The following is a 21,831-nucleotide window of genomic DNA, read 5'->3' as shown; positions in this document are numbered from 1 at the left end:
CAACCCTTCTTTGGTCCACGTCGCCATTACTCTCGATTTCGAGTACCTCCGTGGCTCGGTCGCCGCCGTGCACTCGATCCTGAAACACTCCTCGTGTCCCGATTCCAGACGGCCTTGTCCACTTGATACTCTTTGGGCACCTTATGATTTGTATGGACACTACAACTCATGCTGATGATTGATGATTGATGATCTCTGTTTTACATATTATATAGTTTCTCTCTCTCAGTCTCAGTCTCAGCTGGTAAATTCTCTCATCTCTCTCCTTCATTCACTGGAGAAAAAAAAATTAAATTCTTTCTTCTTTCTCTCCATTTTTTTTTCTTCTGTTAAGATTTTTACAGACTTTTAGAATTTGTTTTCTTCGTCGTCCTCTGTATTCTATGATTGTTCTGTGCATTGAAATAAACAAAAAAAAATGAAAAAGAAGAAGATAGGAGATACTGAATTCAGATTTGTTGTACAGACTTTTTTTACCATATGTTTTTATATATATGATTCTGTCATTTTTTTTTTACTTAAAACATTAACTGTCCCATATATATAGTTTATCGTTTGATCCAAATTAGCACAACTGGACCAAGGCTGACAAGAAATCAGGTTTAATCTGGTCAATTTTGGTTTAGGCTATTCGTTAGACGGTTAAGCAAATAGTAAACCGTCACATAACCAGGTCTAGGTGTAAATAGATATAGAACTTTTTTTCATGGGGATATAGGTGTAGAACTTTTAATTTGGGGGGACATAGAGATTGGTCATAGTTTACATAGCTATATAGATTGTGGCTCAAGTTCGGGCTCCATCCAGCGAGATATGATAGTTCTTGGGGGGAAATAGCTCGTTACTCTTCTATATTAATAGCTTTTTTTTTTTTTGTCAAACAAGCCTTGCTTTTTCATTCAAATAAAGCCTCAAAGGCAGAGTGTACAAGAGCTTCAAGCATAGCAAAAGTTACAATAAGCATTGAAAGGGTTACAATAAACTTTAAAGGGCATACAAAAGTAAAGGTTTGATAGGCCATAGAGGATCGAAGAATGAAGCAAACGAGCAACAAGCCACAAGCAATCTCATGGTGTGTCATAGACACTTCCGCGAGCAAGTCTGGGGAGATTTGGAATAGTCACGATCAGAACCGATTCATGTGACGTTGATAAGCTGTCATATACCTCATGGTTTGCCGGGACAAAGCACGATAGGGATAATGGGACAGAGGATAGGAGCAAGTCTCGAGAGGTGGAGAATCTCCGGTAATCACCGCTCCAAGGAGGCGGGATCATAATGTCGTGATTTTCCGGCCTCTTACTTGCATGAGAACTTTCCTTGGTGTTGCTGATAAGCACTTGAGCAGGTTCGATATTTGAAGGACACAAGGAAACAAGGATGGGGAGGTTTCAGTAATCTCCACTCCGTAGGGAGGAGATCATAATGCCGATAACCTTCCATTCATTTACATATCTAGGATCTATAAACAACCATCCAAATAGCCAAAAGCTTAGATTAAAAGATGTGGTACTAGGGGATTTGCATACGACCAAGGTTCGAGAAAAGCAATTCCAGACCCATCTCCATGAATACGATATAGGACTTAGTCAGAGTCTTCGGCCAGTCAAGTCCCTGTATCGATAAATCAAGTATAATAGGCCAAGCAAAGGGTCAAGAGGCACAGACCTGAGTCGAGAAGAGGGAGGAGTTGGATTTGAAACCAACCTTATGCCGTTCTTCTCCCCACCTCTACTTTCATAAAATCTACCTTTGATGTTGCGGAAAGATGCTTGTAGAGGTTTGGGTTTGGGAAGAGACGGAGCTGGAGGATTGAAGACTATACGGTAATCACCGCTCCATGGAGACGGGATCATAATGCCGTTCCTCTTCATGCTTTCACTGATGAACCAACGAGATATGAATTGACGAGCTGTTCTAAGCCTTGGTTCGGGAAACCTCAAAAAGCATTCGTGATACAAGAGCTGAATTCGAAAATGGCAAGTGGAGGTGAAATTGTATTGATTTCCTATGGAACTGAAGAATGCGATAACTGGTGTGTGACAATTGTGCTTTACAAGCCGGGAACATATCAGCCACCATCGATGTGAGGCTGAGATTGCAGCTTTAAGATTCTTCAAAGAGAAATTATCATCGGTCCAAAGCCAGATTAAGCTTACGAGCCATTCAACCCGAGCAAGCTTGATCTCCAGGTTGTGAATCGAGTAGAGGCAGATCATGGTTAACCCTTTTGTTTCATCCGTGGAAGAGAAAACACAAAAGTTAATGGGCTTGCCATGAGAAAGAATTTGACACACCTGGTCCAGTTTGGCAAAATAAGAATTTGAGCAAATGTGTTAAACTTTCATTTTAATATTTTCTGGAAGTTTAGTAAAACACATACAGTAATAGGAGAACGCTCCATGCAAGTGAGTAGGTGTTAATTTGGTTCGACAAGGTAAGACTCTCATTATTATTTTTATGGTCTAAATCTTTTCTTTTAGAAGTCTTATACTATTCTCTTCCTAATAGAAAAGTCCACTAAGAAAAAAGAAATCCAAAATTTGCAAATTTGGTATCAAATAGAAAAAATATATACCAATTGGGATAATATTTTCTTCTAAATGCTTCACATCTTTCTATATTCCCATTATTTTACTTAGCTGTATTGCAATTAAAGGAAAAAAAAAAAAACACAAAATATTTAAAAAGATTAAAGTCCCATCATCATTAGGGTGTACTTATCTTATCTCCAACACAATTCCCAAATTTTCTGCACATTTTCAAATATAATATGACCGTTGCTGTGTAACATCAACTCGACCCAAAATAAAAATCTAAACTTTTTTTTTTTTTATCATTTCTCCACAAGAGCAGAGCAGCAGCCATAAAGAGAGAGACTTTTGAAATCATTCATCCATCACCAAGAGAACCCGAATCAAACCTTAACCCAGTAAAGTGGTGATGGAAGGAACCCAAAAGGTGTCTCTTTACGAACAATGCAGAGAAGATAGGATCAAAGAGAATCTTCAGAGGATGCAAAATCTTGGCATCTTGAATCTCTCTCGCAAACTCAGATCCGAGAACCGACCCGTCAATAGAAGATCTCAAGGTAACCCTAATGCCGCTCAGAGATCGACTCCTCCTCTTCAGCCTTCTCGCCGGTCTTCTCGGTAATCTCTCTTCCTTTTCTCCGTTTCGTTTGTTTGTGGGAATTAGGGTTTATGAATCTTAACTACGGTTTATGAAACAGCTTAAAGGAGATATTTTTTTTGGAGAAGTTGAGGTTTTTGAGTAGAAATTAGGGGTTTTTTTTTGAGTTGAAATTAGGGTTTATGAATCGATTTGTTTCAGTTTAAAGGAGAGATTTTTCTGGAGGAATTGGGGGTTTTGAGTAGAAATCAAAGTAGGGTTTTGTTTTGAGTTGGAAGAAGGGGAATAGGGTTTATGATTTGTTTCTTCTTTTGTGATTGTTGTTAGATTGGAGAACACAACGCCAGTTATCTACACTGATGGGATCAATGAGAAGGGTAAAAAAACAGCTAAACGAGGGAGTGTGGTGATTGGTGAAGGGGCAAGGCCTGAGATTTACACTGAGGAACATGAGAAGCTTCTTGGGAATACAGAACGAAGCTGGACATGTTTTGTTGATGGCTATGATAAGGATGGCAAACGGATCTATGATCCGTTTAAGGGTAAGACTTGTCACCAGTGCAGGTAAATAACCAAACCCATGTCTGTTGAGAACTTGATATTGCAGTTCAGTGAAATGAAATTTGCTTAATACTTCAGTGTGTATGTGTCTGTGTCTTACAGACAGAAAACGATGGGACATCGTACACAGTGCAGTGAATGCAACATGGTTCAAGGACAATTCTGTGGAGATTGTTTGTTCATGAGGTTTGGTTGCTACCTAATATGATTACTAGCAGTGGAGTTATTTTGTTATTGGTGATGAATGTATATTCAATGTTGTTGATGAACAGATATGGTGAACATGTGCTGGAAGCTTTGGAGAATGCAAACTGGACCTGCCCTGTTTGTCGCGGGATTTGCAATTGCAGTTTGTGTCGCAATAACAAAGGATGGGTTCCAACTGGCCCGATCTACAGAAGGGTACGTTGTTTTCTTTCGATTTTTCTTTTGTATAATCTTGAATAGTATCAAGAGCTTAAGATTTCTTTCTTTATTGCTATTGTTTTCCAGATAGCTGCACTTGGGTATAAGTCTGTAGCACATTATCTGATTCAAACCAAACGGTTGCAAACTGATGACTCAACCCCAAATCAAGCTTCTGCAAAGAGATCACTTTCCTTTAAAGAAAAGATTGCTGATGATGAAGAAGTACCAAAGCTTCAGATTGATGATGATTCCCTGGAGAAAGAGGAAGATGAAAACGCTAATGAAAATCAGAACTGTGATCTCCTTGAAGAAGTACAAAAGCTTCCGGAGATCGAAGATCAGAATGGTGTTTCCTTGAAGAAAGAGGAGGATGAGAATCCAAATTCAGCTAGAAGGTCACTGAGCTTCAAGTCTTCTGTGGATAAACAGACTCTGTGGGTTGATGTTCAGGATCTTTCAGAAGATCAGGAAACGATAGGACAAAACTCGAGTTTGGAGACGAGACCAGTTAGCTACTTGCTTCCTGTGGATGATGATGATAAGGCTCCATGGGTTGATGTTCAGGTCTTAAGTTGTCGTGAGCCACTAAAGCAGGATAAACAAGAACATTCATGTGCGCACACTGGTGATAATCTTTCAGAAGTTCAGAAAAAGATAGGAGAAAACTCAAATCTGGAGACGAGACCAGTTAGCTACTTGCTTCCTGTGGATGATCAGACTCCATGGGTTGATGTTCAGGTCCTGAGTTATCTTCAGACGCCAAAGCAGGATAAACAAGAACATTCATGTGCCCACACTGGTGATGCTCTTCCAGAAGTTCAAGAGAGGACAGGACAAGACCAGAATTTGGAGACAAGATCTAGAGAAAGTCAGACTCCTGTAGTCAAAGCTCATAACGAGGTCCTAAGCGATGAGACAGAGACCGGGGTTAACTCAGTGAGGACTCGAGTAACGAGAAGTAAGAGGAAGGCGGCTCTTGAACCTAATCAAAATAGCATTGGTGGAAGATTAAGGCAGCGCCGAAAGATCCAAAGTGAGGTTTAGAATAAGTTCCAGAAGACACCTTAACGTCTTTTGTTAAGCTACATGATTGATGACTCTTTCTGTTTCTTTTTGGTATTTTTTTTGCTTATGTGCAAGCTCTTGAATCCTTGCAAGCATCTTTTGTTTAAACTCTATCTAAGGATGATTATTGATTAGGAAACTAAATCTACAAAGATCTTAGATCAAAAGATGACCAACTTATTTCAAAATGAAATTTTTGCTCGCTGTTAAAAAAAGAAGAAGAAATTTTTACTCTTATTTTTTAATCAAAAAGGTAAAAACTTTTTCTGTCAGCCAAAAAAAGAGATGTTTGTTGTAAAATATGTGTATCTATCACAACATGTGTTCCTTTTTATTAAACACCACTTGGAACACTTGTCCAACACTTATTCTCAACTTCTCTTTGTCTTCTTCCTCTATAAATAAGAGTCATGTAGAAGAGAAAGATGTAGTTGTGAGAAATCTAATTATTTCTCTAGTTCTTCTTTAGCTTCTCTCTAGATTTCTTTTTGTTTTGATTCTTCTCTCAACAAATATTTTGTTACCTCCAAATTTATAATATAGTTCACAACATGTTATCAGCACGAACGACTCTCGATCCATTACAAGTTTGAGCATAAGCGATTTGTGATCCATCATCAATTTGAGGTAAGATTTAAGTTTTGTTAAAGTTGTTTGAATTTAATTATTTTACATGCATATTACTATATATATTATATATAAAATAAAAGACTATATATACTTCTTGATCATTATGGTAGGCTTTGCCTCCTTGATCATTTAGATCTACATTCTTGATCATTATGGTAGGCTCTACCTCCTTGATCATATGTTCAGATCTATGTATTTATAAATCATATGGAAGGCTATGCCTCCTAATATAATTGTTCTAATTTATGAATACATTATATAGCTTATAATTTCTTTTATAGTTTATATTTATTGCTAAAACAAGATTTTACAAAAGTGTTTCATAAAATTTTATTTTTAACAAATGGTTTTATTATTTATATAGTAATCATGTCAAACTTGGCAAAGCATGAATTCGCCCCCCCTTGATGTCTTTGGGAAAAATTATATGACATGGGCATTAGATGCAAAATTTTATATGAAAGGGAATGGGCTTCTCAAAACCCTCGATCCGTCAGAAACGGGGTTAGAAGAGGAAAAAGCGAGAGCCATGATGTTCTTGCGTCACCATCTCCACTATGGTTTAAAAAATGAATACATCACGAGAGAAAATCCTGCAGATCTCTGGATCGCTCTCAAGGATAGGTTTGATCACCAAAAGTATGTGATCTTACCAAAAGCCAAACATGAATGGCTAAACCTGAGGTTTCAGGATTACAAAAGTCTTAGTGAGTACAATTCCGCTTTGTTCGGAATCACTTCAAGGATGGCTCTCTGCGGAGAAGAAGTTTCCGATTATAATATGATCGAGAAAACATTCCAAACTTTTCATCCTTCAAATGTACTCCTGCAGCAACAATATCGAGAAAGAGGGTATACTCGATATTCTGAATTGATGCAAGTTTTGCATGTTGCTGAACAAAATAATGTGCTCGTGATGATAAATCATCAAACCCGTCCAACTGGATCAGTTCCACTTTCAGAAGTGAATGTTGCTACATCCAGCTATAATAATTGGCAAGGACGAGGACGTGGACGCGGACGCGGTCGAGGCTGTGGTTACGGTCGTGGAAGAGTAAAAGGAAGGGGTCTCTCTCCTAATGATTTCAATGCAAGAAAAACCAACAAAAATCTTCAAATCAATAATGTTAGTCGCGTTTTAAAGAAACAAGGTGAAAGTACTTGTTATAGATGCGACATGAAAGGACATTGGTATCAGACCTGTCGTATTCCAAAACATTTGGCCGATCTGTACAAAGCATCCCAAAAGGCAAAAGAAAGGGATGTTGAGACCAAGATCATCTATAAAGAAGCTGGACCTTCTTTCCATGGCCTAAACGATGAACCCCATCTTGATATAGCAGATTTTTTCGTTGATCATGAAAACGGAAAATCATGCGAATAAGGCTCAAATGCCATAATATGCTTTGTCATAGTTTGATATGTACTTTATATTTATAAAATGTCTTTTTGGATAATAGTTTTATTGTAATATATAATAAGTTTTTTTTGTAAGATTTTTTGTTATTTCATTAATGTTTATTTTATAAATACTTTATCTCAGAAAATGTCAAATTTTGAGATTGAGGATGGAGATGTGTGTCTAGCAGACAGTGCTACAACGCACTCAATAGAAACTTGAAAAAATATTTCATATAGAGACTTGATTAGTTTCAGAGATATCTGAAAAAATGGATATCATATAGAGACTCTGAATAAGAACGACATTGAATATCTTTGCATAACATCTGAGGAGAAACATATATTGGAAGAATTGCCAATGTTATCCTCTAGATTGTATTGCAGATAAATAAATAGTTTTGCATCTTATGTAACAGTAAACTCTAAGTTTACTAGTACATTTAAGATATGGCATGAAAGACTTGGACATCCTGGTTCAGTCATGATGCGAAAAATTGTGCAAAATTCCAATGGCCATCCATTGAAGAATGAAAAGATTTTTAGATATGATGAATTTTCATGTGATGCATGTTCTGAAGGAAAACTCATAATTCGGCCATCACCAGCCAAAGTTGGGAATGAATCACCAATGTTCTTGGAGAGAATACATGGTGATATATGTGGACCTATCCACCCTTCATGCGGGCCGTTTCGTTATTTTATGGTAATGATTGACACATCTAGTAGATTGTCAAATGTGTGTCTATTGAAAACACGAAACACAGCCTTCACAAAATTTATTGCCCAAATAACCAGGTGAAAGTTCAATTCCCTGATTATGCCATAAAGAAAGTCAGACTTGATAACGCTGATGAATTTACTTCACAAGCTTTCAATGACTATTGTATGTCAATAGGAATCGATGTTGAGCATCTGGTTCCTCATGTTCATACACAAAATGGCATGTCTGAATCTTATATTAAACGGCTACAACTCATTGCTAGACCGTTAATATTGAGAACAAAAATCCCAATTTCTATATGGGGTCATGCTATATTGCATGTTGCGGCATTGGTCCAATTACGACCAAGCGCATATAATATATATCCCCTTTACAATTAGCATCTTCATATCCTATCTCCGTATTTTTGGATGTGCGGTTTATGTTTCCATAGCCTCACCGCAAAGAACAAAAATGGGGCCACAAATGAGATTGGGTGTATATGTCGGTTATGCATCACCGAGTATAATTCGATATCTTGAACAACAAACTGGTGATATGTTTACGGCACGTTTTGCCGATTGCCATTTTAATGAAGATGAATTTCCAGCGTTAGGGGGAGGAAGTAAACAAGTACCAAAAGATATTACATGGTATACACCATCTCTGATATATCTTGATCCCCCTACAAATTAATGTGAACTGGAAGTTCAGAAAATTGTACATTTACAAAAATTGGCAAATCAATTACCAAATGCGTTCATAGATACAAAAAGGGTGACAAAGTCATATATCCCTGCTGCAAATGCACCATCAAGAGTTGAAATTCCTAGAGAGGAACTCGATGGAAGCAAAGCTAATGAACCTAAGGTTCAATTGAAATGGGAGAGGCCAATGGGCTCTAAAGATAAAAATCCCCGAAAGAAAAAGAAAATGGGAGATGAAAAGGTTCAAGAAGGACCAAATAAAGAAAAAAGTCCTCAGGATGATACAGAAAAATATGAGATTTCTATTAACTATGCTCAAGATGGAATGTTATGGGCTAGAGATGAAATCGATGATGATAACGGTATATTATCTTTTATTGTATCTAAAGAGCTCGATCATGAAAAAGATGATCCAGAGCCAAGGTCCGTATCAGAGTGCCAACATAGGCCTGATTGGGAGAAATGGAAAAAGGCTATGCAACTTGAGTTGCTCTCCCTCAATAAAAGAAATGTCTTTGGACCTCTTGTCACTGCATCTAAAGATGTAAACCTGTTGGTTGCAAGTGGGTATTTGTGCGAAAAAGAAATTAAAAAGATGAAATCACACGATATAAAGCCCGACTTGTTGCAAAAGGCCTGGAGTTGATTATGAAGAAACATATTCTCCGGTCATGGATGCAATTACATTCAGGTACTTAATGAGTCTAACGGCTTCTAAGAATTTAGAAATGTACCTTATGGATGTAGTGACAACATATTTATATGGATCATTGGATAATGATATATACATGAAAATCCCAGAAGGGTTTAAGATTCCTGAGGCATTAGAATCTAAGTCTAATGAAATTTGTGCGATCAAATAACAACGATCACTTTACGGATTAAAACAATCTGGGCGCATGTGGTATAATCGCTTAAGCGAATACCTATTGAAGAAAAGGTATGTTAATAATGAAATATGCCCATGCGTCTTTATAAAAAAATCTCCATCGGGATTTGTGATCATTGTTGTATATGTTGATGATCTAAATATAATTGGAACTCAAAAGGAGATTGATGATACAAGAATTCATATGAAAGAAGAGTTTGAAATGAAAGATCCTGGAAAGACAAAATTCTGTCTCGGGCTTCAAATAGAGCATTTCCAAGATGAAATATTTGTGCATCAATCAAATTATACAAAAAGATTTTAAAGCGCTTTAATATGGACAAAGCGACTCCTTTGAGTACTCCAATGGTAAATAGATCTCTGAATGTCGATAGTGATCCATTCAGACCTTGTGAAAACAAAGAGGAAATACTTGGTCCCGAAATACCTTATATGAGTGCTATCGTTGGACTTATGTATCTTGAAATTGCACTATACCGGACATTGCATTTGCTACGAATCTACTTGCAAGATACAACTCATCTCCTACTCGCAGGCATTGGAATGGGATAAAACTTCTCCGTTATCTTCAAGGTACGATTGACTTGAGATTATTCTATCCTAGAATCTCTTTGGTTGGTCTAGTTGGTTTTGCAGATGCAGGATATTTATGAGATCCACATAAATCCCGATCCCAAACTGGATATGTTTTCACAATTGGAGGAACCTCAATCTCATGGCGCTCATAGAAACAGACTTTGGTCGCCACTTCCTCAAATCATACAGAAATAATTGCTCTTCATGAAGCATCGAGGGAATGCGTTTGGCTCAGATCAATGACTAACCACATACAAGAATCGAGTGGAATAGTCACCAGTAAAGGGCCAACAACATTATTTGAAGACAATGCTGCTTGTGTCGCCCAAATCAAAGAAGGTTATATCAAGAGCGACATAATAAAGCATATACCTCCAAGATTTTTCTCCTACACTCAAGAACTCGAGCAAAAGAAGGAAGTTGATATCCAACATATCCGCTCATTTGACAATCCAGCAGATCTATTCACAAATGCACTTCCGACTACCACATTCAGAAAACATATTCATAATATTGGAATGCGGCATCTACGAGATCTGTGAAGTTTTTTTCGAAGGGGAGTTTACACTGATGTACTCTTTTTCCCTTGTCATGGTTTTTCATCCCACTGAGTTTTTCCATGATGATATTTTTAATGAGGCAGTGTGTAATTCATCGCTAGTGATGGATACAAGGGGGAGTGTTGTAAAATATGTGTGTATCCATCACAACATGTGTCCTTTTTTATTAAACACCACTTGGAACATTTGTCCACCACTTATCCTCAACTTCTCTTTGTCTTCTCCCTCTATAAATAAAAATCATGTAGAAGAAAAAGATGTAGTTGTGAGAAATCTAATTATCTCTTTAAGTTTCTCTCTAATTCTTCTTTAACTTGTTTCTAGATTTCTTTTTGTTTTGATTCTTCTCTCAATAAATATTTTGTTACTTTCAAACTTATAATATAGTTCATTATTTGTTAATTTTTCGTTTTAATTTTAAAATTAAAGCAAAATTATAAAGAACTGTCTCTGAACCGAATTTTCCCAAACTTTACTATTCAAAAAGTACTTTCAAATATACTTGGAAAAAATGTCGTAAAGAATTTACCCAATAAACTAATAAAGTGATTTCAAATAACTTGTAATTGTCAATTTGTTCCGAATTAGAAGCTAATAATAACACGTATACATTCTTTAAGCTGTTTTTGAATAAATATTCTGCAATTTTTTTTTCATAAATGTGGAGTCTAAAAAGAGCAAGAATCTTCCCACTGTTCTCAACCTAATATATTTAATACGCATATGTATTTTTGGTCTGCTTACCCAAACACTCCCAACATATTTAATATGCACTCTTTTACTTCTTAAATTTTACTACAAAAATTTATCTTCAATTATTCAGTATATCTAATTATAATTCTAAGTTACCAAAAAAGAACTTATAAATATATATTTTTTCGAGATTCATTTTTTTTCACCAAAAAAATTACTTCATATTACTGGCAGAGTTGACTAATTCATACATTTTTTCAGGGCAGAAAATAAGACAAAAAAAGTTAATGTTTTATCTAATAAAAAATAATTTCTGTTTTGTTTTACTCTAATTAAATAATAAACAATTTTTTTATATAAAATTATATAAAAATTATTTACTGTCTATTTCACAATGCATAAAATGAGCTTAACGTATCTTTCATACTCATAGGAAGAAAAAAAAAATCAAACGATTACAGAAAAAAATTGAAATAATTAGAGCTTATCAAAAACCCTAAAACGCCACCACTACTACTCTTTTCCTTTTGTGAAAAAAAAAAAAAAGTCAATGCCTTTTTTGACCGAAAAAGTAAAGAGAAAGAGAGAGAGAAACGCACTGAGTAGAGAGAGAGAGAGTGTAGTAAATGAAACGAGAGATTGGTGGTGAAAGGAGTCAGCTTTGCATTTATTATCATCTTCTCTAATCTTCCAAACAATCAGAAAAAAAAAAAAAACAGAGCAGAAAAAAAGCTAAGCTTCTTCTTCTTCTTCTTCTTCGGTTCACAAGAGTTCTGGGATCTGTTTTTTCTTAGAGGGTTCTCTCTCTTGGGATTGTTTGTTTGAAAATTTCTTCCGTAAAACTCGTTTAATTTTTGTGGGTTTTGTGAAAGTTTCCGTTTTTAGAGGCTTCTCTTTGATCTGTTTTCAAGATCTTCACTTGTTGGGGTTTTTGTTCTTATGGGCTAAAAAAAAAAGGAAAGGTTTTTTGAAATTGAGATTAATGCATTTTCCTCTGTGGAAGCAAATTCATCACTGTGCTGCTCTGATCTTGGATAAGAGTAAGAGCAGGAGAAGAGATGGAGATGGGTCTGATTCACCAATCGATGTTAAAAGAAAAGCTTCAGTGCTTCGGAAATTGTATGAAGATAAGCTTAGAGATGCTCTTGAGGAAGCGTCTGAGAATGGTTCACTCTTTAAATCTCAAGAAGTTGAGAAAGATGATAATCAAGATGAGAGCTTGGGTCGTTCTAGATCCTTGGCTAGGTTACACGCTCAACGCGAGTTCTTGCGGGCAACTGCTTTAGCCGCTGAACGCACTTTTGAGTCTGAAGATGATATACCTGAGATTCTTGAAGCGTTTAACAAGTTTCTTACAATGTATCCAAAGTATGAGACTTCTGAGAAAGTTGATCAGTTGAGATCTGATGAGTATGCTCACTTGTTAGATTCCAAGGTATGTCTTGATTACTGTGGATTTGGGCTTTTTTCATATCTTCAGACTTTGCATTATTGGGATTCTTGTACGTTTAGTTTATCTGAGATTACTGCCAATTTGAGTAACCATGCGCTTTATGGTGGAGCTGAGAGTGGCACTGTGGAACATGATCTCAAGACTAGGATAATGGATTATCTAAATATCCCTGAGAGTGAGTATGGTCTTGTTTTCACTGGGAGTAGAGGCTCTGCGTTTAGGTTGCTTGCGGAATCTTACCCTTTTCATACGAATAAGCGGCTTTTGACGATGTTTGATCACGAGAGTCAGTCTGTGAATTGGATGGCTCAGACTGCAAGAGAGAAAGGTGCAAAAGCTTATAACGCTTGGTTTAAATGGCCAACTTTGAAGCTTTGTTCCACGGATTTGAAGAAGCGTTTGTCTCATAAGAAGAGGAAGAAAAAAGATTCTGCGGTTGGGTTGTTTGTGTTTCCTGCGCAGTCTAGGGTTACGGGGTCTAAGTACTCTTACCAGTGGATGGCTCTTGCTCAGCAGAATAACTGGCATGTGTTGCTTGATGCTGGTTCTTTAGGTCCCAAAGATATGGATTCGCTTGGTTTATCATTGTTTCGTCCAGAGTTTATCATCACCTCGTTCTACAAGGTATTTGGGCATGATCCTACAGGTTTTGGTTGTCTGTTGATTAAGAAGTCAGTGATGGGTAATCTTCAGAGTCAGTCTGGTAAAACAGGATCAGGAATAGTGAAGATCACACCTCAGTATCCGTTATATCTCAGTGATTCGATAGATGGTCTCGACGGATTGGTTGGTCTTGAAGATCATGACGTTGGTACATATGGCGGCGATAAACCGGCAACCACAGAAGCTGCTCGTAGAGGTGCTCAGATGCCGGTATTCTCTGGTGCATACACTTCAGCTCAAGTGAGGGATGTGTTTGAGACAGAGCTCTTAGAAGATAATACCTCTGATAGAGATGGGACTAGTAGTACCATATTTGAAGAAAATGAAAGTGTTTCGGTTGGAGAGTTGATGAAAAGCCCTGCTTTCAGTGAAGATGAGTCGTCTGATAATTCGTTTTGGATTGATTTAGGTCAAAGTCCGCTTGGTTCAGACCGTGCAGGTCACTTGAACCACCATAAAATCGCCTCTCCGTTGCCACCGTTTTGGTTTACAAGCAAACGTCAATCACCAAAACCGGTAGCAAAGAGTTACAGTAGTCCTATGTATGATGGTAAAGATGTCCTCTCGTTTGATGCTGCAGTTATGTCAGTTACTCAGGAGACAAACTCAACGCCATCACGGAATCTGAGGAACTCTAATAGTAATCTCCAAATGCAAGAGATACAGGAAGAAAACTGCGGTAACATTGTCTATCGTGCAGGATCTGGTTTTGGATCAAATGGCTCAAGCTCCAAGATTTCTTCAGAGATGAAAGATAACGCAATAAGACGAGAAACAGAAGGTGAGTTTAGGTTATTGGGGAGAAGGGGTACTGGTGGGAGGCTTTTGGGTGTGGAAGATGAACAACCGAGTAGAGGAACACGGGTTTCATTTAACATGGACCGTATCAGTCATAGTCTGGACCAAGGTGAAGCTTCTTTGGCCAGTGTGTATGACGAAAGTGATGGTGAAAACCAAAATGAGGATGATTGGGACAGAAGAGAGCCAGAGATTGTTTGCAGCCATATTGATCATGTGAATATGTTAGGTCTTAATAAAACGACAACTAGGCTCAGATTTCTGATTAACTGGCTTGTGATCTCTTTGCTACAGCTGAAAGTGCCTGAATCAGGCAGTGATGGTAGCAGCAGATACATGAACCTTGTGCAGATTTATGGCCCAAAGATAAAGTACGAAAGAGGAGCAGCGGTTGCTTTCAACGTGAAAGATAAAAGCAAAGGGTTTGTAAGTCCAGAAGTTGTTCTGAAACTGGCTGAGAGAGAAGGTGTATCTCTTGGTATTGGTATCTTGAGTCACATACGCATAATGGATCTTCCGAGAAACCACCGTGGGGGCGCTAGGATCAAGGAAGATAGCTCTTTGCATCTTCAGAGAGAAGCTGGTAAGCGCGGTGGAAAAAATGGGTTTGTGCGATTTGAGGTTGTCACAGCTTCTCTTAGCTTTTTGACAAACTTTGAGGATGTTTATAAGCTATGGGCTTTTGTTGCCAAGTTCCTAAACCCGGGTTTCAGCAGAGAAGGATCGCTCCCAACTGTAATTGAAGAAGAAGCAGAAGATTCAGAGACGTGATTGGTTCTTTGAAAAACTTTTTGAACACGACTCGAAAGGGGCTTGAACCAGCAGCGTAAAGAATTCGCCTTTTTTTGTTTTTGATATAACGCCTGAGCCATTAACATATCCTAGAGCTCGGCCGCGCTTCTGGAAATGGAAGGAGGGTAAAAAGTAAAACTGTGAATTAGGAATATGAGNGCAAAAGCTTATAACGCTTGGTTTAAATGGCCAACTTTGAAGCTGTGTTCCACGGATTTGAAGAAGCGTTTGTCTCATAAGAAGAGGAAGAAAAAGGATTCTGGGGTTGGGTTGTTTGTGTTTCCTGCTCAGTCTAGGGTTACTGGATCTAAGTACTCTTATCAGTGGATGGCTCTTGCTCAGCAGAACAACTGGCATGTGTTGCTTGACGCTGGTTCTTTAGGTCCCAAAGATATGGATTCGCTCGGTTTATCATTGTTTCGACCAGAGTTTATCATCACCTCCTTCTACAAGGTATTTGGGCATGATCCTACAGGTTTTGGTTGCCTGTTGATTAAGAAGTCGGTGATGGGTAATCTTCAGAGTCAGTCCGGTAAAACAGGATCAGGAATAGTGAAGATCACACCTCAGTATCCGTTATATCTCAGTGATTCGATAGATGGTCTGGACGGATTGGTTGGTCTTGAAGATCATGAGCTTGGTACATATGGCGGAGATAAACCGGCGGCAACCACAGTAGCTGCTCGTAGAGGTGCTCAGATGCCGGTATTCTCTGGTGCATACACTGCAGCTCAAGTGAGGGATGTGTTTGAGACAGAGCTTTTAGAAGATAATACCTCTGATAGAGATGGGACTAGTAGTACCATATTTGAAGAAAATGAAAGTGTTTCGGTTGGAGAGTTGATGAAAAGCCCTGCTTTCAGTGAAGATGAGTCGTCTGATAATTCGTTTTGGATTGATTTGGGTCAAAGTCCGCTTGGGTCTGACCGTGCAGGTCACTTGAACCACCATAAAATCGCCTCTCCATTGCCACCGTTTTGGTTTACCAGCAAACGTCAATCACCAAAACCGGTAGCAAAGAGTTACAGTAGTCCTATGTATGATGGTAAAGATGTCCTCTCGTTTGATGCTGCAGTTATGTCAGTTACTCAGGAGACAAACTCAACGCCATCACGGAATCTGAGGAACTCTAATAGTAATCTCCAAATGCAAGAGATACAGGAAGAAAACTGCGGTAACATTGTCTATCGCGCAGGATCTGGTTTTGGATCAAATGGCTCAAGCTCCAAGATTTCTTCAGAGATGAAAGATAATGCAATTAGACGAGAAACAGAAGGTGAGTTTAGGTTATTGGGGAGAAGGGGTACTGGTGGGAGGCTTTTGGGTGTGGAAGATGAACAACCGAGTAGAGGAACACGGGTTTCATTTAACATGGACCGTATCAGTCATAGTCTGGACCAAGGTGAAGCTTCTTTGGCCAGTGTGTATGACGAAAGTGATGGTGAAAACCAAAATGAGGATGATTGGGACAGAAGAGAGCCAGAGATTGTTTGCAGCCATATTGATCATGTGAATATGTTAGGTCTTAATAAAACGACAACTAGGCTCAGATTTCTGATTAACTGGCTTGTGATCTCTTTGCTACAGCTGAAAGTGCCTGAATCAGGCAGTGATGGTAGCAGCAGATACATGAACCTTGTGCAGATTTATGGCCCAAAGATAAAGTACGAAAGAGGAGCAGCGGTTGCTTTCAACGTGAAAGATAAAAGCAAAGGGTTTGTAAGTCCAGAAGTTGTTCTGAAACTGGCTGAGAGAGAAGGTGTATCTCTTGGTATTGGTATCTTGAGTCACATACGCATAATGGATCTTCCGAGAAACCACCGTGGGGGCGCTAGGATCAAGGAAGATAGCTCTTTGCATCTTCAGAGAGAAGCTGGTAAGCGCGGTGGAAAAAATGGGTTTGTGCGATTTGAGGTTGTCACAGCTTCTCTTAGCTTTTTGACAAACTTTGAGGATGTTTATAAGCTATGGGCTTTTGTTGCCAAGTTCCTAAACCCGGGTTTCAGCAGAGAAGGATCGCTCCCAACTGTAATTGAAGAAGAAGCAGAAGATTCAGAGACGTGATTGGTTCTTTGAAAAACTTTTTGAACACGACTCGAAAGGGGCTTGAACCAGCAGCGTAAAGAATTCGCCTTTTTTTGTTTTTGATATAACGCCTGAGCCATTAACATATCCTAGAGCTCGGCCGCGCTTCTGGAAATGGAAGGAGGGTAAAAAGTAAAACTGTGAATTAGGAATATGAGATAGTTTTTCCGTTTTGCTCTGTTTCAGTTTTTAGGAATATGAGATAGGAGGACAATCCTTGTAAACTGGAAAGCAGAACATGGTTTGGCCAACGATTCCACTTTTGGAGAAGGGAGCACAGTTAAGCGTTTGCTCTCACACTAAATCTCGTTAAGTACTCATACATATTCGTAAATTGAATTTGTTTAAAACATTGAACCTGTTTTGTAAAAAACATTAATCTAACCGGATTTAAAACTCTTTTGGTCACTCTAACCTACTTCGTAACATCACTACTAACTTGACAAGATGATTTTGTTCTCCCTGTTTCTGACTTACTTTGCCATTTTATCTAATGAAGTTCCTGGAGCCTGCAAAAGCATCTTTGCTTAAAGTAGAATCTCCAGTGACCAAAATCTTGAATGACAAACCTATCCAGATTTTGGTATACTCCTCTAGATCAACCTCAATGTTCTTGTTTCCATTTCATATATGCAAAAACCTTTGACTTTGTATTCTGTTTTCTGGTCTCTCCTTTGTCATATCTAAATCATTATATAGCATTCAGAAGTTTCCCAATCTTTTTTATTTCCTCGAACCAATTCTTTTTTTGAGATGACTTTTTTGGTTTTTTGTCAAAGTGCATCACAATAATAAAACTAGAGTGGTACTGTTGCATCACTAGAAACTTCTACTCAAAAACTCTCTAAAGTAATGTCCATGCAAATAAAGTCTGACTGCTTCAAACTTCAAAAGAAAATAACCCAATTCCTGCCTCTTGTTTAGAAACTTCAAAATCCTACTCCAGCTTCTTCCTTCAAATCACTCATAGCAACAAATTCTTCTCATTTATTTGTTGAAGAAATGGCAAAACTCGCTAGCCTTCTCCTTCTTCTTTTTCTCCTTCTCTATCTCTGCAACATGAGCATGGAGGCAAACTTTGCTCTAGTTTTTATGCCCCTTCATGCCGAGGAGATCGTAAGGTCAGATTGTAACTAAAGTTATTGCAAGAGAGACACGTATCGCTGCTTCTTTGTTGATATCTCATTTCCATGACTGTTTTGTTAAGGTTTTGGTTTTTTTTTTCTACGTTTCACATTCTTGTGTTTGGTAAGTTTACTTGTTGAAAAAGGTAACTATGATGAAATGCAAGATTGCGATGGCTCTTTTACTTCTAGACAGCAGTGGGAGGATAGTGAGTTAAAAAAAAAGGGAACTCAAAATTCTAACAGCAGATCAACTCGTGGATTCGGAAATGTTTCTTACGTTTATGTTCTTACCATAGCAGCGAGAGACTCCTCTGTTCTTGTAAGTCTCTTGTATTCGTGATATAAGGAAAGTGTTGGGCGCGAATAGATAAAAAATATGTGACGTTCTTCTTTTTACTGGTATCTTGTTTTTCATCATGTCACTTGAAGTTAAATGTTGTGTTATTCTGGTTTATGATAAACATATAATTGAGTGTTGAATATATCAACCAACAAATTAATAACTGCATACCAAAATCTTTCTACCGGTGTGCATTTTTTGGTCTGCTTTAAAACTGCTGCATACTTCAGGTTCAGTATGGAGTTTAGCATACCAATATGGACCAACCACTCTAAGCCTTAATAAAACTACTATGTTAAACCGTTTTCTAACTTATTGACCACACGCGGACAACTAGAATAACTTAATTAGAATTATTTACTAATAAAAGGAGTAGCTTAAGACTCCTAATTCCTAAAGCCATCTACATCACCCAAAATAAAACATCTTAGAAGAAGCCACGTCACCCATTTATGCTTCTGTAGAATAATTTGCTTCTTCAAATTCTACTATATGGTTCCACGTGTAACATTCGTGAACCCTTAACTAAACTCACACAGAACTTTTATTTAAACCAAGATAACCTAATTTTAGGCTTAACTCTCACTGAATCTAGACTTCAGTTCTTTGAAACAACCTTCACACACACTTGAAATCGACGAAGAAAGAAATTTAATCACACAAGCACCAAATCGTGAAACTAAGCCGCACACAAACACATAAAACTTTATAAGATTTATCTTTTTGCTTAACTATCTTCCTTCTCTAGGACGTGCCCAACACCTACTTATATATCCAACAAGACTTCCTAATCACCATAAGAGAAGATTTCCAAATTCTATAAGAAATAACATTTTTTCATTTTGCTATTGTTTTTTCTTGTAAAACTCCAATTTAATCAACCAATAAAATAATAATTTTCCTTTAATTCATCCTCATACCGTCTTTCAATATTTTATTCTCAAACCTTATAAAAACTTTATATGCACACAAACTAACAACAATCCTGTATCACTTCTTGTATTATACAGAAACTATTTCAGACAGACCAATACATCTTCAAAAGATTGGGAGAGGCAATTTATGGCATTCTAGCTTTATTTAAATATATATTGTTTATTATGTGCTTATTTAATTGGTCTATATGATTTGGTCGTTAAATACTACCAAGTGTGTGTGAGACTTGCGGTACTCTATTGGGGTACAACTTATTTACATCAAGTCTTAGTTTAGTTAACGAGTGCCATTATATTTTAGATAGAAAGTTCGCCTAGACTTCAGAATCCCAACTAAATCCACAAAGTTCATTGAGTCAGTGTTACTAGCAACTTTCATACCAACATAGCAGATAACTTTGCAGGCAGACACTTCAACATTTTCTTCACTAGTTTATAATATTTGTAAGTCTTTCCGATAACTTCAATTGTCTCATCTGGTGCCATTTTCAGATATTCAAATTATCTTGGTGATCTAGTTTATTCCTTTTACACTGGATGTACCTTCATGAGACGTCTGGTGTCTATGCTTGACTGGCTGACTTTCATCCTTAGATAAGTCGGAATTCATCCACACCACTGATAGCATTCATGCCTCTCGCCTTGAACACGTAATAATTTAACACTTGACAATGATTCTTACAATGACGTCATTTACAAGGTATGTTACGTTTTCAATGCCAAGAACGTTGTTGATGATGATGATGATGATGCAAGCGCCGAATCTCTGCTTAGGGAGGCTTTGTCCGATCTTCTTGTGTATTACTATCCACTGTCAGGGAGTTTGAAGCGGCAGGAGACTGACAGGAAGCTTAAATTGAGCTGTGGTGGCGACGAAGGTGGTGTGCCTTTCACGGTGGCTACTACTGAAAATGTGGAGCTCTCTTCTTTGAATAATCTGGAGAACATTGACTCAGATACGGCCTTGAAGTTCTTGCCTGAACTTCATGTGGAGAACGATGGTTATCGACCTTTTGCTTTGCAGGTACACAAATCATTTATATTTTTTGAGGTGTTAATTCCCGATTTTGGTTCGAATTATTCGGTTTTTTTTTTCGTTTTGGTTATCCTTGGTTTTAAATGAAAACTAATTTTTCTATCTTATTTATTGTTTAGCTTAATTTCGGACTCAGTTTTTCAGATTTTTTAATTTAAAAACCATTTTAACCGTAAATAAAATAATGAAATTTTTAAACATACTATTTTTCCTAAGTCATTTTTCAAAAATCTATTTTCATTTTGTCCATTTTCAAAAATACTCATTTTCTATGTAAAAATGAATAAATTTTAAGTCCTATCTCAAAATACCAAATCTTACCTCTTCAAAACTATATCATAAATGTAAAATAGAGAACCCAAACCTAAATTTTTAAAAAAAAATGAATTTAACATATTGTAATAGTGTAAAAGAGGGTAAAACTAAAAATGTTCAAAAAGGGGTTTTTTTGAAAAAGGTATCCCAAAAATGTATATCTAACAAGTTCTCAATAAATATGGTTTGGTTTTTGGATCATTTAATTTTTCTCAGTTATTTGGATGTGGAGGATTCGTGTTAGGGATGGCCATGACACATGCAATGTGCGATGGATATGGAGAAGGTCATATCATGTGTACCTTAACGGAGTTGGCCGGCGGTAAGAAGAAACCAGAGTTGACACCGGTTTGGGAAAGAGAAAGACTTGTGGGGAAGCCGGAAGACGATGATCAACTTCCGTTTCTTCCCGGTGGCGACACGGCAGCTTCACCCTACTTACCAACGGATGATTGGGTATGCATGTGCACAAAACTATATGTTTTTGAATCTAAGGTAATATTTTAATTATGTCCTTGTTTATAAATGTTTTAAGGTAACTGAGAAAATAAATATTAGAGCTGATAGCATAAGAAGATTGAAAGAAGCTACACTGAAAGAGTACGGATTCTCTAATGAGGTTCTCACTACTTTCGAAGTTATAGGAGCTTATTTGTGGAAGTCAAGAGTTAAAGCTCTCAATTTGGATCGAGATGGAGTCACTGTTTTGGGTTTATCAGTAGGAATCCGCGACGTTGTGGATCCACCTTTGCCCGATGGATACTACGGTAATGCATATATCGATATGTACGTGCCATTAACTGCAAGAGAAGTGGAAGAATCTCCGATCTCAGATATCGTAAATCTCATAAAAGAAGCCAAGAGAAAGGCTCACGATAAAGATTATCTCCAAGAAGAGCTTGCAAACACTGAGAAAATCATTAAGATGAATTTAACGATCAAAGGAAAAAAAGATGGGTTGTTTT

At 37.5% G+C, this 21,831-nt stretch overlaps 4 protein-coding genes across 4 annotated transcripts in view; all 4 read left to right on the top strand.

Annotated features, from left to right (window-relative positions):
* On the top strand, positions 2,791-5,358 carry LOC104702878. Its single transcript, XM_010418798.2, has 5 exons — positions 2,791-3,152; positions 3,460-3,696; positions 3,796-3,879; positions 3,966-4,095; positions 4,186-5,358. Exons 1-5 carry the CDS (start codon positions 2,944-2,946, stop codon positions 5,143-5,145), a joined length of 1,620 nt encoding a protein of 539 aa, XP_010417100.1. The 5' UTR covers positions 2,791-2,943; the 3' UTR covers positions 5,146-5,358.
* LOC104702877 lies at positions 11,921-15,180 on the top strand. Its single transcript, XM_010418797.2, has one exon. It carries the CDS (start codon positions 12,305-12,307, stop codon positions 15,005-15,007), a length of 2,703 nt encoding a protein of 900 aa, XP_010417099.1. The 5' UTR covers positions 11,921-12,304; the 3' UTR covers positions 15,008-15,180.
* LOC104704991 lies at positions 15,182-17,521 on the top strand. Its single transcript, XM_010420985.1, has one exon. It carries the CDS (start codon positions 15,182-15,184, stop codon positions 17,090-17,092), a length of 1,911 nt encoding a protein of 636 aa, XP_010419287.1. The 3' UTR covers positions 17,093-17,521.
* The window catches only part of LOC104704990 (spermidine sinapoyl-CoA acyltransferase-like), a gene marked incomplete at its 5' end in the record, with an annotated part of 8,651 nt that continues 6,996 nt past the window's right edge, over positions 20,177-21,831 (top strand). The window contains 3 exons of the mRNA XM_010420984.1: positions 20,177-20,566; positions 21,083-21,322; positions 21,402-21,831. The exon at positions 21,402-21,831 is cut by the window's right edge and continues 12 nt beyond it. Of these exons, the coding sequence (XP_010419286.1) occupies positions 20,177-20,566; positions 21,083-21,322; positions 21,402-21,831 (1,060 nt within the window). The remainder of the gene's footprint in view (positions 20,567-21,082; positions 21,323-21,401) is intronic.

Source organism: Camelina sativa, chromosome 7 (assembly GCF_000633955.1).
Source record: "Camelina sativa cultivar DH55 chromosome 7, Cs, whole genome shotgun sequence".
Taxonomy (NCBI): Eukaryota; Viridiplantae; Streptophyta; class Magnoliopsida; order Brassicales; family Brassicaceae; genus Camelina; species Camelina sativa.
The sequence above is the reverse complement of the archived record's forward strand: the minus strand, read 5'-3'. Positions and strand labels throughout refer to the sequence as shown.